At 40.4% G+C, this 15,082-nt stretch overlaps 1 protein-coding gene across 2 annotated transcripts in view; it reads right to left on the reverse strand.

Annotated features, from left to right (window-relative positions):
- The window catches only part of ENOX1 (ecto-NOX disulfide-thiol exchanger 1), a 356,320-nt gene that overhangs the window by 30,877 nt on the left and 310,361 nt on the right, over positions 1-15,082 (reverse strand). For both annotated transcript variants that reach the window (XM_084226361.1, XM_084226360.1), the window contains one exon: positions 12,081-12,265. In XM_084226361.1, the coding sequence (XP_084082487.1) occupies positions 12,081-12,265 (185 nt within the window). The remainder of the gene's footprint in view (positions 1-12,080; positions 12,266-15,082) is intronic.

The following is a 15,082-nucleotide window of genomic DNA, read 5'->3' on the forward strand; positions in this document are numbered from 1 at the left end:
CTTTCTTTTTCTCTCCCTCATATTTATCTCTAAAAGCTGCAGAACCTGCTAATTTTGCATGGGTCAGGTTTGCATATTTCTTTTTCCCAAGTGGTTGATGCTGCAACCAAGAAATTGTGACAAGGAGTTATACCTGCCAAACAGTATATTTTTCTCCTTCAGTCTCATTTTGGAAAATAAAGACATAAATGTGACTGAAAAGAATATCAGCCTAAGACAGATGAACCTCCTGAAAATTTTCAGCACAAGCACGTGATGTTTGGCAAAGTTAGAAGCAAATGGGAAAAGGATCTTACACTGCAGAAGTGAGAAGTTTCATAACAGGGACTGCTGTCATGCCTGCTTATAAACAGACAGGTTTTCCATAAAGATTATAATGAATGATGCCAAGATGTAGGTATTAATTATTCAGAATTACTTTGTTTTTCATACATAAATCTACTTATTAAAAATTGATCCTATAGATATTTCTTTTGCCCTTCAAATTTCTTGCAACTACATACCACAATCAATCAAAATAAAAAACATATCCTTGGTTTCAATAATTATGCTGTCTGATACTGTTCCACCTTCTTTGCCATCTCACACAGCCTTTCTGCCAGAGTTTCCCTGTGTAGGAAACTGACCTACTATACTAATGGTCACCACAGCTATACAAGTGTCTGCTCTTTCAATCTTGTCTCACATCTCTGGCCATTCCATTTAAGGCCTGATGCTCCCAGCTTTGTGACACAGTATTCAGACAGAAGTTACCCAGTTTTATCAGGCAAAGAACTGATTTCATGGCTATACAGCCAGGAAATACCTGGCTCATATTTCTGTTTTATTCCATGTCTCCAGTCTGCAATTCTTTGGGTCTGTGAGGGTGCCGTGCGTGTTATGGAAGTGTCTTTTCCCTGAACCAAAATGCAAGTGTCAGGAAGTGGAAAAACACAATACAGAACTCATCACAGCTCTGATGATCCTGAAGAGAGACACCTGCAGAGCTCCACCAGTAGCAGCCTGGAAGCTCAGCTGGTCTACATGCAACCAAAAGCGTTTGTCTCCACGGCTGCTAGCTTGATCCTAGGAGAAGGAGTTATGTAGTAGGACCAGATCAGACCGGCAGAAATCACTAATATCCTCTTACTGGTATTTCCAGAGAGGAGATGGGACAGCCAGAAAGAATTAACATCCTGGTTGCCTGTCCAGAGATCAATCAATGCATTTTAGACCCCCCCCAAAAAATGCAAGACCTTGCTTCCAGTGGCAATTCTGGAACTGGTCTGCACAGAAATGGTAGATATCACTATTCTTACTTTAGTGACCACCAAATCCTCTCTGTACATAATAAGCAGGTAGCTAATTTCAAAATGTGGGGTGAAAGAGGGTGTGTGTTTTATTTTGCCTTTTTTTCCCCCCATCAGACTCCAATGCTGAATCTCTGCCAGAGACAGTTCAGTACCACCCATATTGCATAGATCTCAAAAGCACAGACAGAAAATTACCATCTTAAACCAATCTTCACAGCTTCTGAAACATTAAATATAGATGGCATTATTGAAGCCAGCTGAATTACTCAGGCTGTGTACAATGCAGTGCCAGCGTGGCCAAGAATGCTAACAACCGAGCAGCACACACTGCCTCGGAATATATGAGAAGTCCTAAAGGGAAAGTAATAGCTTGCTGCTGTGTAGCACTGTGCTGCCATGAAATACTCCTCTTTCCTCTCCTCCTCCTTGCCCACATTTCTTCATTGCTCCCCAAAAGGCAGTGTGGATTTGAATATAAAATATGGACATACCTAGAAGTGTGGTCGCATCCCAAGCCTAGTTGGACAAACAAGGATCCCATAAGGAAAGCATGATTTCCAGCATGAAACCAACAACTTTTCATGCAAAGAAAAGGCAGGCAGATCAGAAGCAACTGGAAGGGCCTAAGGCTGTACTTAGGATGCTGTAAGGCTGACAGAATAATGAAAAAGGAAAACCAGCATTTTCTACAAGTTTAGCAGTTATACTGCTGAATGGTCCTGCCCCTGCTATTTTGTTTATGATTTTCTCTACAGCTGCTTGAAATGAAGTATGAAAAGGTTACAGAGGTCTTACAGAAAGGGCAGTAAGAAAGAGCAGACAAAAGAGCACCTCTGGGGTGGGAGCCCTGACATGATCAGAGGTTGCGCAGGCAGTTTTAGCAAACCCAGCCCGTTCAGCCACAGGAAGGAGGCACAGACTCTCCCCTTTATGGAGCAGCTGCAGAATGTCCAGAGATGATCTCTGTTAAAGGTCTCTGAAATCAGTGTATCACTTAATCAGGGATGCCCTTACACAGGTTAACTGAGCCAACTCGGCTGAATGGCCATCTTCAACACTCAGTGAACTCAGGCAAACTGGATTCTCCTGCTCATATAATGTGTAGGAGAAACACACTCATATTGCTCTCCACTTATTATCTATAGCAAATATATCCCTATACAAGAAAAATAGATTCATTAAGTGTCTAAAAAGCAGGTGGAACTTATCTGTCTCAAATAGGCAGGCTGAATCCCAGTCAATGCTACTTTTTTTCTGTCCAAAACAAACCAAGGCATAGATGTAAAACAGTAACCCTGGGAAGCAGAACTCACTTGTGCAAAATACTTGCCCCAAAACTACACAAGAATCAAAGATCTGAACCACAGGCATTCAAATGACTGCAGAGTTCACCTAAAAATTAAAGTACTCACTTATGATAGCAATTTCTGATGTTTTATTATATTTTTCCATTTTCCCCAAGTAAAACCTTGTTCCGTCTTTTCTAAGTTCATCTTATATAAATAAAAAGAAGTTAAGAGTTTGCCAAATGGAAAATGAGAAAAATCGCAAGGAAATGAATGTTTTGAAATTCTTAGAAACTGTTAACAAATACAGAGGGGAAGGATGGTAAACGTTTCCTTTCAGAATCTTCCTTAGGTAGGAGGAAAAGAAAAATGAGTTAAAATGAAATCAATCATTTGCAAAATAAAAATACAAATCCCTCTCCCAGTATTCCCATGGCCTGTCTGGAAGAGTGTCTTTCTCTTTTTGCAAGACAGACAAGATTTCATATCACAAATGGCCAGCACATGGCAGGCTTGAATAATGAGAAAGTGACTTCCCAGCTGAGCAAATATGCATTAGTAACAAGATGCTGATGAGGCCTGACAAATCACCAAGGAAACAGGAGAATGTGAAAGACAAGTCAAAGAAGCTTTATAAATGAGCCCTCAAGGAAGTTAGCCATGTTGCAGCAAGGCATTATTAAAATAAAGAGTATGGCTGTGGGTTTGGGCTTTTTTGGGATTAAAAAGAAACACAGTGTAATAGTGCAGTGTTTCCCATCCCTGCCAGCTCTCAGGGACTGGCTGTGTCCCTGGCTGCATGGATGACATTATTTGGATGGATAATAGGGTTTCCAATGATGAAAGAGGGCTGGTAAAGAGGCGCACGTGGATGATCAGCCCAGGTCCTGTCTGATGGGCATTCACCTGCACAGTGAGTTTCCCAGGCTCTCTGGCCAGAGGCAAAGGCCATGCTGAACATGCTTGCTCTGCAGGTTAACCCCCTCAGAGGGGGCCAAGGAGCTGGACATGCACCTGATGGGGAATGCACGTGGTGGCACTAAAGCACAAATCAGTCCAGCTTCCTTAGGGAGGTGTTTGCCATGCTTCCCTTCCCCTGCTATTAGACAGACTCCAGAGGTCCTGCTGCAGCTCTACAGTGCTCAGAGTCGTTGCAGGCAGGCCTGTATTCTAAGAAATAAAGCTAAATAGAAGGCAGATGGACACAGACACACTGAAACTACCTAGAGGGAGGTTACAGAGGTGGTGGTTTTCTTGAGTAAGGGTTGAGGACAAATAGACAGCAAGAAACATTTTTTTTTATTACACAGCAGGAAAATATCCCACAGTGAGGGTGGCCAGCCTCTTGAGCAAGGGCTCAGAGAAGCTGAGGATTCTCCACCCTTGGAGTTACTGGGACCATAGCTGGACAAGGTCCTGAACAAAACTGAGATGACTCCAGAGATGCCCCTCTTTTGAGGAGAGGTGTACCTGACCTTTAGATGTACCTTCTGACTTTGGTTTTTATAGGATTCTAGAGAACAACTGATAGATATCAGAGAATCAGCTCTCAAATTCCTTTCTTTTCTGTGAGGCTTAGCAATTCAGCCATACCAGCTACAAGAGGCAGTGCTAAGGGCTGGGCAGCACAGGAGAACATGGGTGATGTGATGAACAGTTTAAGAGACAGTCTACAGCTTTCCTCTGCCAAGTAATTTTCAAGTATACCTCTTACTCATTAAGAAAGAGAATGTGTCCTCAGTCAGCTATGGACTTTTGCAGCAAATGAAGAAAAGAAATGTTACAGAATGAATCCTTCATCTCAGAATTTAAATATACCAGTAAGACACTTAGCTCTATAGCATCAGGGAACCCTCTCTGGGATCTGGGTTTCACAGCAAATTACGCAAGGTCCTTTATTTTGGTGGTGGCCTGTGAGAGGGAGAAGCCTGACAAAAACCCACTGTACCTCATCAGTAAAGCTCCCTCCTTTCTTTGGTAAATGAGGTGATTGAGCTATCACATAGCCCTGACTTTGCTGACAGCAGGTGAGTAGATCCTGATCCTGATCAAAGACAGAGGGCTTATCCCAAATGAGCGCCGTGTTCCCACTGCCCTCATATCTGTCCTACAAGGCAATAAGTTGGCACCTTGCATGATGCACAGCCAAAGAAAGATGTGATCATCTAGTCATAACAAGAGCTTCTTCTCCAGCCTTTCACCTGTACTATCCATTGTGGGTAACTCCTCACCAGTTAATGGCACTTGAGCAGTGTGATCCCATCTCTTCTTCCATGGGACTGAAAATGAGCATGATACAGCATGCCTTTTCTCAACAAACCAAAACAGATCTTTCATATTTTGATTTTCCATTCAAGAAAAAATATTTTTTTTTTGATGGGGAATAAAAATTTAATTAGAAGAACAATATTATGGAAGAGAATCAATTTACCCAGTGTAATTTCCACCGAAACACAATTCCTAGTAATGGAAACAGAGTTCTTAGCACTGATAGCATCAAACACAATTGGAAATTCTAATCAGCAAGCCAATGCTAGTATTTAGGATCTTTTAAAAAATTCATGTAAGATCACTGGACTGTAAAACTTAAAAGATTTGTCCTTTACCACCACCAGACTACACAACCATGCTAATGAATATATTAGTTGATTTATTTCATATTGTAAATAAAATGTGTGCACCCAATTATTTCTCTATGAAGGGTTTATTCTTGCTGCCAATCTCAGTCTAGCTTTACCAGCACTAGCAGGAAAAAAGATGCTACTCTCCTTCATTTGACAACTAGAACAGCTGTGGGGAATATGCCTAAAGTATCTGTGGGCCCTTATTTACACTCCCCTAATATTGAAGTGATTGTTGCAGAAGTGGGAAATCAAACACTACTTTCAATAAAGAAAGGTTGTTAAACAGAGAAGAGAAGCCATTTGGCTTGTCTGAGATCTGGTAAATAAATAGCACTTAATTGCCAGCTGCTCCTTTTTTTTTTAATATAATCAAAAGAGTAAGTGTTATTTGGAAGTTTAAACACGGATTGGACAGTACAGAGCCCTGAAAAGCCCAAGTGAACTAAGACAAGATGAATGGGAACATTTCTCTCTCTCCTGGGAGATCATATATCTCTTGACCAGTTTTCAAATATCAGCCACTGGGGGAGAGAAGGAACAGGCATAGAAGTGAGCATCTGGATGTTGGGTCCAGTCCCTCACACTTAACTTGTATCCATTCCCTTTAAGGTCATCAGTACTACCATTACTACTCAAGCACCACTTTTACAGGAAAAAAAAGAAAAAAGATCTAACTGGAATTCATACTGCAATTAAAAGCATTTCCAACATAATTATTCTGGTCTGTTTATTTACCAGGTGAAGTGCAAATAAAAGGGATTTTTTTTTTAATCTCTTATAGTTATTTTTCTTTAATGCTGCTTTGGAGAAGAATCAGTTTATAGCTGTGCATAAGTACATTGGTTGGGTTGTATGCTGAATAGATGTTTGGTGAGCAAGGGGTAGATGGAATGAAAAAAGGCTATAAATCTCCTCTGCACTTAGGCTGTATTAATAAATATAGCCATAACATGCTCCATCTATTCAACAATGATCTTAATTTCAGCACTAAACTGCCACTAGAACCTGTATATTTAAAGGTATATCATTGTTATAATGGCCATGGCACTTACACAGCACCAGATTCAGCAATTTTCAGCCACCAGCATCCGTGTCTGTAGCTTCTGACATTTCAGAATGTTTGTAAGTGACAGAAAAGAATGGCTGTGACAGTAAACAACACATGTGAAGGATCTGAGACCTGCAGACCTCAATGCCAGCTGAGCCTTATTGGAACTTAATAGGCGGCAGATTGGTTAAAAAATTGATGAGGAAAAAAAGCCTCATGAAGCCCTGCCGTACTGTCTGTTACAACTTCCTGCACAGAAATGTTCTTTTTGTCCCTGCTCTCACACTGAACCAGCGTGGACTATGGGAATATTCAGTTCTACTACTAATATGACAAAAAGCTATGATAAAAGGGGAAGGAAAGACCTGAGAAGTGCTATCTTTGTTTGTAGAAAAAACTGCTAGCTCCGTCTGAAAATGGATTGGCTCTGCTTTAATGGCTGGGGATGGTAGAAATCCAATTAATTTCAAAGGCAGCATAGTTACCTTTGGATTTTCTACTCAGAAGAGTTACTATATTTTACAGGTACGTGTCTTGCTGAAAAAGCTGATAGATGCCTCTTGTGCCACCTCAATTAGATAAAATGGGTGTAATCTGTCTCCCAGTGGTGGCACTCTGGAAAATGTGTGCTCCTCACAGTCAGCACCACCAAAGATATACCCTGACCACCCACCTTTGAAGGAGCAATGAGTGTAAAGAGGGAGCTGCAATGCACTCCAGCAGCAATTCCTACCCTCCCAACCACAAAAGTGAGGCATATCACAGACAAAACAGTCCTACCCTGCATGAACACTGAAAGCCTGAAATGAGGTGTAGGGCTGGATATTAGGAAAAATTTCTCCACCATAAGGGTTGTCAAACTTTGGAACAGGCTGTCCAGGGAAGTGGTGGAGTCACCATCCCTGCAGGTATTCAAAAGATATGCAGATGCTAAGCTTAGGGACATGGCTTTGTGGTGGACTGGGCAATACTGGGTTAATTGTTGGATTTGATGATCCTAAAAGTCCTTTCTCACCTAAATAATTCTGTGATTTTATGATTGCTAGTCATCTGGCATTTATCAGAGTTCTTTAAAGAGGCGTATCAGTCTCAGATGCATGTGCTATTTATTTTACATGTTAAATGATTAGTAAACTGCAAAAGAAAGCCCTCAGTAGGCAGGAAATGTCAGGAGAAATGTGGCCTTTGCAGAAAGACCTTGAGCTGCATATTGAACAGCAAGGACAGGAAGGTACTGAACAGGTGATGATTAACTGTGTACTCTCTGCCTGCAGCACCAAGTGGGGAAGGGTCTCTGAGGTATACCAAGTAAAACACACAGGAAGTGCTTCTGGCAGCTCCTCACTTCTGAGTGTTCAGGTTCACAATCTGCATTGCAATTCACGTTAAATTGGTATTGTCCAGGGAGAAAAAGGAGAGAAGACCAAAGTGGACTCTTATCACACTGCATCAGAGTGACACCCATGTGGGTCATCAGCAGGGCCAGAACATGTTCAGTCTCCTGCTGAGACACGCTGAGCTGAGCTGGCACTCACAGCAGCGTGTCAGCCTTTATGTCAGCCCTACACCCACCACACACGACTCTTCCCTTTGTTCTGGCTTTCCAGCTTGAGCACTAATTTTAAGAGAGGCACTGTGGTGCATCCCCTGCTGCTGCAATAACCCCGTGGCTGGGCTTTAATGCACCCCTGCCAGCGAAGGGGGTGACAGCCTCTGCTGTCACTGTGTGTTGGGAGTATGGTCCAAGCCCAGCCAGTGACTCAGGCCCCTCAGGGGATGGGGGCAATGAGGTGCCTCTTAATGGCACATCTCAGCATGTGCAATAGCAGAACTGTAGGCACTAGGATACATTTCCTGGACATAACATTTATGGAGAACAGTTTAAATGGGGATTTGTGGATGACACCCTTGCCTGCAGGAGCTAAATTCAGCCCATCATGCCTGGGGAGTTGTGAGAGGAAAGAACATTATCCTACATTTACATGATGCAGTGAAGCACCATGCAAAATTACCAGCCCATTGGCAAATGTACCAGCTCAGGAATCAGCACAGCTGTACAAGCACGGCCCCACACCTTGGCCAGTTAAGCCTGACAAAAAAGGCAGAGCTAACTGGTTAAATTAGAGTCATGCTAAAGGACGTGCTCTGTAGACTCAGGATTAACCTGAGGCTTAAAACATTGCACTGATATGAAAGTGGTTCATGAACAATCCTGGATGACCAGTAAAAATCTAAAATTTACTCCAACGCCTGCTAATGAGTGTCATCTCCTTTGTGGAAAACAGACACTTTTTCAAAGGCTTGCTAACACGATCAGTTTCAGACAGATTGTATAAAGGATCTGGGAACCACATCATTAATTCAATAGAGACTCACTGTCAAATTCTGAGCCTTGGTTTCAAAGCAAGGTGGCAAATAAAGGTGGCAAGTGCATTTCTTCAAGAATTATACTTGATGGACAATATACAATGAAAGTATAATTTTCATGCTTTGTTCTTGGAATGGCTGAAAGATTATGTTGAGGATTTTTTTGAAAAGAATTCTGCTTGCTATTCCACATGTAATATGCTAAAACTAAATGGTTAAAATTTAGAGAAATTGTATACCCACTGAAATTGAGGCTTATAAATTCAACCATTAAGCAACAGTTCTAGGTGATCTTTTCTGCATTACCTATAGTCATGTATCTGATGAAACATTTCAGAGAGAGAGGCAAGATTAAAAAAATTCTTACAGCTGTGCTGTGAAGTGCTGCAAAAATAGTTACAACTAAAACATCCTTTCTTGTGATCACAGACTTTTTTTAGAGCATACCAAACACTGCTGGAAAAAGAGCCATTCAAAAAGTGATCATCTTGGTATGTGTGTTCTCATATAGAAATAAATTGAAGGCAATACCACCTATGCAGCAGTGACAAGTTAATTCAATTTCCATCTCAAAATCAGGTAAAGTGTATCTCATTTGTTACCATGGATACAAGACATTATTTCCATTTGTTTGAGATCTCACAGTGGGTATGAAATTAAACTGTGACACAGTTTTATGGAGGAAGTTGACTAAAACCCCATAAGTTCAATGTCATTAGTCCAAAGGATTTTCTTTTTTTAGACACAGCAAATAAGGAGGTTGCTACTACTGCCCATAAGGTACACTTCATAAGCAAACATCTGTGTGATTTTCCTGATGCTACTTTAGATCAGTAGGAGTGATGGAAGAGAAAATAAACATTGATTTCATCAGTCCTGCAAACACAGGGAAGAATCCTGAAAAACATCCAGATGGTAGAAGTACATTAAAAATACATCGGTGGTCTGTTATTTGCTATTGTTTGGCACCAAATATGTTTACAAAAAATGTCTCGATTCTGAAAATGCATCTAATTTTTCTCAGATAAATCTGCTTTTCAGGCTGCAGCTCAAATCACTTTAGTTCTCTAGTTTTCAGAGTCAGAAGAAGTTTATGAAAGACTAGGGAAGAACGAGGAGAAAAGAAGAAGGAGAAATATGTTTTTCAAGGCTGACATATATGAAGGGTTCAGGAATTCAGTGGCATTCAGTTTACCTTGTCTGAAATTAATTTTAATATATACAAAAGGATAAAAGGGAATACAGGTCTTCTTGTTAAATTATTTATACTCAAGTCCTGGATATATATTTAATATTTTATAGTGAGACTGATTTCCATAGATGCTGAGCACCTGCTACACTGACAGATTTCAGCTAGGGTTGTCATCTCTCAACACTTACAAAACCAAGCTGAGATAAAACTGAGTCTACCTAAATCAAAGGTTTATTTCTACATATTCATGCATTAACTGCATGAAAATCACAAAGGTTATGGGATGTCATGATTGTGGCTAATTACTGAAATCCAAAACCATCATCCAGCTGCTTAACTGACTGATAATTTCCCACCAAATATTCTGAACTTCACCTCCCGTGCTTCTGTGTTGCTGCTCTCCTCAGCATATTGTCAGACTGGATTATCTGCAGTGTCTTCTCCAGCTCCTTGGGCCATCTCTAATTATATCCCATTGGGAGCAAGCAGGTCTGACCCTGAGACGGTAAACTAGAAAAATTGAGAACCTCACAGCAAAACTGTCACGAACACAGAAACTCTCAGAGGAAAAGGGACTGCAGTGTCCATGGCCAGCTGAACAGAGAGATAAGTCAGTAACTCAGTGTTATTGATTGCATTATTAGCATTTGCTTGAAGTTCAATAAAAATCTATTTATATTCTACAGACTTGATTATACTTCATCCAGACCCCAGACAGAAAATTTTAATAATGCCAAATGGGTGCTAGGGCTCCAGATTTTTTATTTAGTAGTATTTTATGCCTCCTTTTCACTAATTTTAATGGAGAATTAGCACCAGGATTAAATGCAACACAATTTTTACATATGGTGTTAAATTTATTAAAACCAGTGATATTTAAGTATCCATTTATATAAGGATAAGATTGTGAACAGACCTCAAGCTTATCTAAAGTATACAGAAACCTTTAGTATTTCTGAGCAATGACCTCATTTTGAAGTCTGGGAAGGATTTCATTCTTGAATTATCAATTACTTATTTTCAACTTTTAAAGTATTTTGACCAGAATTATTCCACCATACAATAAATCACCCTGATTTTGTAAAAATTTGCAGGCTTAAAGGGCTTGTGTTGATATCAATATGTGTGTAGGGTTGCCTTGTGCTTTGTTATTGGGTGTTAGCTGGGATTTGCAGACTTGTTGGATTCGATGGGCACCAGGACAGCCATGCAATTCCTAACCCAACAAGGCAGCTCATGTGTAAATGAGTATCTCCTGGGTTCTGCCATACAAAAGCAGCTTAGTACAGTCTGAAGTGGGTACAACTTGTCCCCTTCTGGAATCTAATAACCAGGGGTGACAGAGGAGCGTGAGCGGCGCTGCAGACGAAGGAAGCAAACTTAACCTCCGTAGTGCCAGGCTGAGAAGCTCCACTCCAGCTGGGAGCACAGCCCAGCACTGTGCTGAGCCAGTGCCCTTGTGGTCTGTCACGTACCAGCTGAACACAAGTGCCTGGGCAGAGAAGATGCTGCACACATGCACGCTGGGGGAGGGCTGCTCGTGTGCCTGTGGACACGTCAGACAACGCAGTGGGAGCAGTCTGGCTGTGCTTGCCAAGACTCACCCAGCACAGTGTCAGGAGCACACTAACAAATAAGGGATAATAATTATGATAAACTGACACCCTTTGCCCCTGCAGGGAGACAGTGCAGTTTCTCGTTGACTGGTGTCAGAGAAAAAGCTTTTCTGCTGCACTAAACCACTTAAAAACTGTCTGAATGAAAAGGTTACATCCATGGGTCAGCATAAATGATAATAGTTCCTGAAACAGCACTGATGTTGCTAACAATTTGCAAGTTAAGGAGAGTAGTCTGGGCACGCTGATGTCTCAGTCATTCTCAAACAATAGCAGAAAAAAAGATGCAGATGAATGCAAATGAAAACACCACAGAGCATTGATTATGATACATTAGACAATCTAAAAAAAATTTCTGTACAATATCAGGGCCAGTTGGATTAGGTGAGAAGAGAAACACAGCAATTTGCACATAACTAGCAAATGCATAAGAATTTTCTTGAATGATCAATGGGTTTGCAGTTTATGAATTCCTCAAACGACTAGGCCTAAATGTATGCACAAACTCTCCTCCCTCTTCCCCCATCTAAGTCCCTGTGATTTTCTGAAAAGAAATCAGGACCTTAATGAATAGTCTTGAGTACAGCAGAGCCCCATGGTACCACTTTTCTAAAACAGAAGACCTTTTCTTTTTTCTTTTCTTCCTTAGCAATACCTGCTGCATGCCTTGCATTGTCTGCTGTAGGAACTGCAGCTGCTGGTCCTTGGTAAGGCTTTCTTCTGTTCGAAAGAGCTGTCCTTTCTCCTGCTTCAGGAGCTCCACTTCATTCCTGTAAGCATCCAGCTGCCATCGGAGACTGTCGTTCTCTTCCTTCAGCGCGTATGCTTGGGCAGCTAGAGCTAAGAGAAAATGAAAATGTGAAAAAAATCAGTGAAACGGGTTGCTTCTTTTCAAATAATACAGAGGACATTGTCTGGAGAGATGACAATACAGCTGAACGCCAGTGAGACATTTTGAAGCTGAGACAACACCCAGCAGAGCTGAAAATGATTAGGTTCTGGCAAGGATTGTTGCTGGAAGGTTATTTCCTGGGATGGAAGAAGCCATAAAGTGACCCTGGATAATTCAAATGCTACTTGCAATCTGGCTGCTAAATTTAGGCTTATATTTTAGGAAGAAACTGGCATGCAGTCCAAGGGCAAGGCACTCACCAACTTTACAACGTTTTCCCAGTGATGTTATAGGAACTGATACAGCCATTTAGTATTTATACTTGCTCAGTGGCCAGATGTTCCAATCAGGTCTGTGCTAAGGAATTTTCCCAATGTAGTGTTGCTGGATTTAGTCCCATGAGAGAGGAAACACAGAAATTTCTCTCCAGCCTTGCTATGAACTACTTCACAGCAACAGTTATGAGGAACCATTTAGACAGAAAAATGATGTAATAGAAAAAAATTATATAAAATGCAAATGCTGAAAAAAGTGTTGGCACTACAAGAACATTACTGCATTAAAGGCATTGAAAGACACTTAAGTCATTTCCTTAGGAAGCTCCATTTGGCCCCTTTTCAATTTAGAATGGCATTTTTATTATCATAACTGATAGCAGGTGTTTGTGAAGAAATCGATTAGTATGCAGGGATGGAAATTACATTTGCCAAATGACTTGCACGGTTTGCAATATAAGCTAAAATTTGTGTAGCAAAAGGCAGAAGGCTATAAAGCATGTAGTAGGAACATTATTTAAATAAGTTATCTAAACATAAATACATATAGGGAAAGGTGGCATTCCTTAATTAGGGATGTGGCTATCATCCTATAGAAGAACCCACTCCTGGTAGTATTTATTTTTGGCAGGAGCAGTGGTCATTTGGCATAGCAAACTGCCATACCATGCTATTTTCTTTCTTGGAACCTGGTGGCACAACAACGTTACAGAGCAGCTGTAATTAAGAAACAACAATCTACTATGGCCGGTTCTATCAACATTTGGTAACTGAACCACATAACTGATTTACATTCCTGATTAAATGATTTCAGGCTTGGTATCACAGAATTCTTTTTCGCCCACCTACAACAGCAGTATGGTTAAACTCCAAATTATATGAAATTGCATATTAACTCCATTTAATACTAGGCACCTCTTGACTAGACCTTCTGCAGATAAGGAGTCCCCTGTTCCCCATGATAACATGATTCAGCACATTTGTGAAATTATACCAGCAATTAGGTAGAATGTCATAATATTTCATTGGCAATAAAAATGTTTTATCTTTGGTAGGACAAATCTACCTTCATTTCAGGTAATTTTTGCTAATTTTAAAGTAGTGCAAATGCATTATTCAAAATAAAGTACTGTCAGCTACTATTCAAATACAGACATGGATTGGTTACTATGCTTAATTTGGATATTTTACAGAATCTCTGCAAGACTTAGCAAGAGCTACACTATTGTTACATCAAATTAAATTGTTCTGAAAAGCATGTAATCATCCTTACATGACAAAATTTACCCTCAATAAATTGCACTAATGAGTCCAATGGGCAAATAAGAGGATGAAGTACTTTTTTGAAAGTTTTTATTTTTGTAAGAGCCAACAAGCTATAATAAAATAAAGAATTAAAAAAAAATAATAAGAGGCCAAACAAACAGAAAAACTAGTCCGAAAAAAATCTCAAGTCAAAATTAAATAGTTTGTGTTGGAATGGACTTCTAAAGACTATTTAGAACAACTTGTGCAATTGTCTCACCATCCTCATCCTAAAATATTTCTTCCTTACATCAAATCTAAACCTACCCTCTTCCAGTTTATAACTGTTTCCCCTTGTCTTGTCACTGCAGCACCTGTGAAAAGTTTCTCTGTCATTTGTACTCTCTTACATCTACCAGTTAGACTCTCACAAAATTTATGCCTTTTGTTGTTTTTTTAAAATGTAACACTAAATTCTAGGAAGAAACTGCCTCCCTAAGAACAGGAACGGAGACCATCAGAGATGTACTCAAATTTCCACAGCGACTCGGGAGCAGTAGTTCACCTGCTGCTCATCATCTATTCCAGCTCTCAAAAAACTTCTGAGAGCTGCTGTGCAAGTGGGCACATGAGGCCTGTGTATTCCCCCACTGAAATGTGGACTCTGACCCAGATCAAGCTGAGGCTTATCTGGAAAGGCTGCTTGACTATTTTCTGTGCCTCACTGCAGCCTAATTGGAGAACTTCTTTCTGTACTCCTAGGTGAGTTCAGGCTATTAAGTGGGGCTACAGACAGCAAGAGATGCCTGCTACAGGGTCAGCCAAATAGGAGAAATGAAAAGGGCCACAACATCTCACAAAAGCAAGTAACCTTTATGTGATTAACCTACTAGAGTTTAAAAAATAACTAATTCCAACAAAACAAGACACAAAACATAGGAGCAGTGAAGGTAACTGTCCATTTACCCTGTAGGAATGCAATGCAGGTTTTTAGTGTTCAAAAACAGAGATGCACCTCTGAAGGCTATTATGTCCCTACTTAAAAAATTATATGTATCATGTAATATTAAAATCTGCATAACAATAATTACATTGAGTGCTACCAAGAAGTTCCATCCGAGGTTGGTGCCCTGTTCTTTTCTGCACACCAGAAGCCAAAGACTGTGCCTGGAAGATGAAGCAATCTATCTTAAGACAAAATGAAAACATCCCAAACCACCTAAAATGAGACAATAAGAATACAGG

Source organism: Fringilla coelebs (genome assembly GCF_963513975.1).
Source record: "Fringilla coelebs genome assembly, chromosome: 2".
NCBI classification, from domain to species: Eukaryota; Metazoa; Chordata; class Aves; order Passeriformes; family Fringillidae; genus Fringilla; species Fringilla coelebs.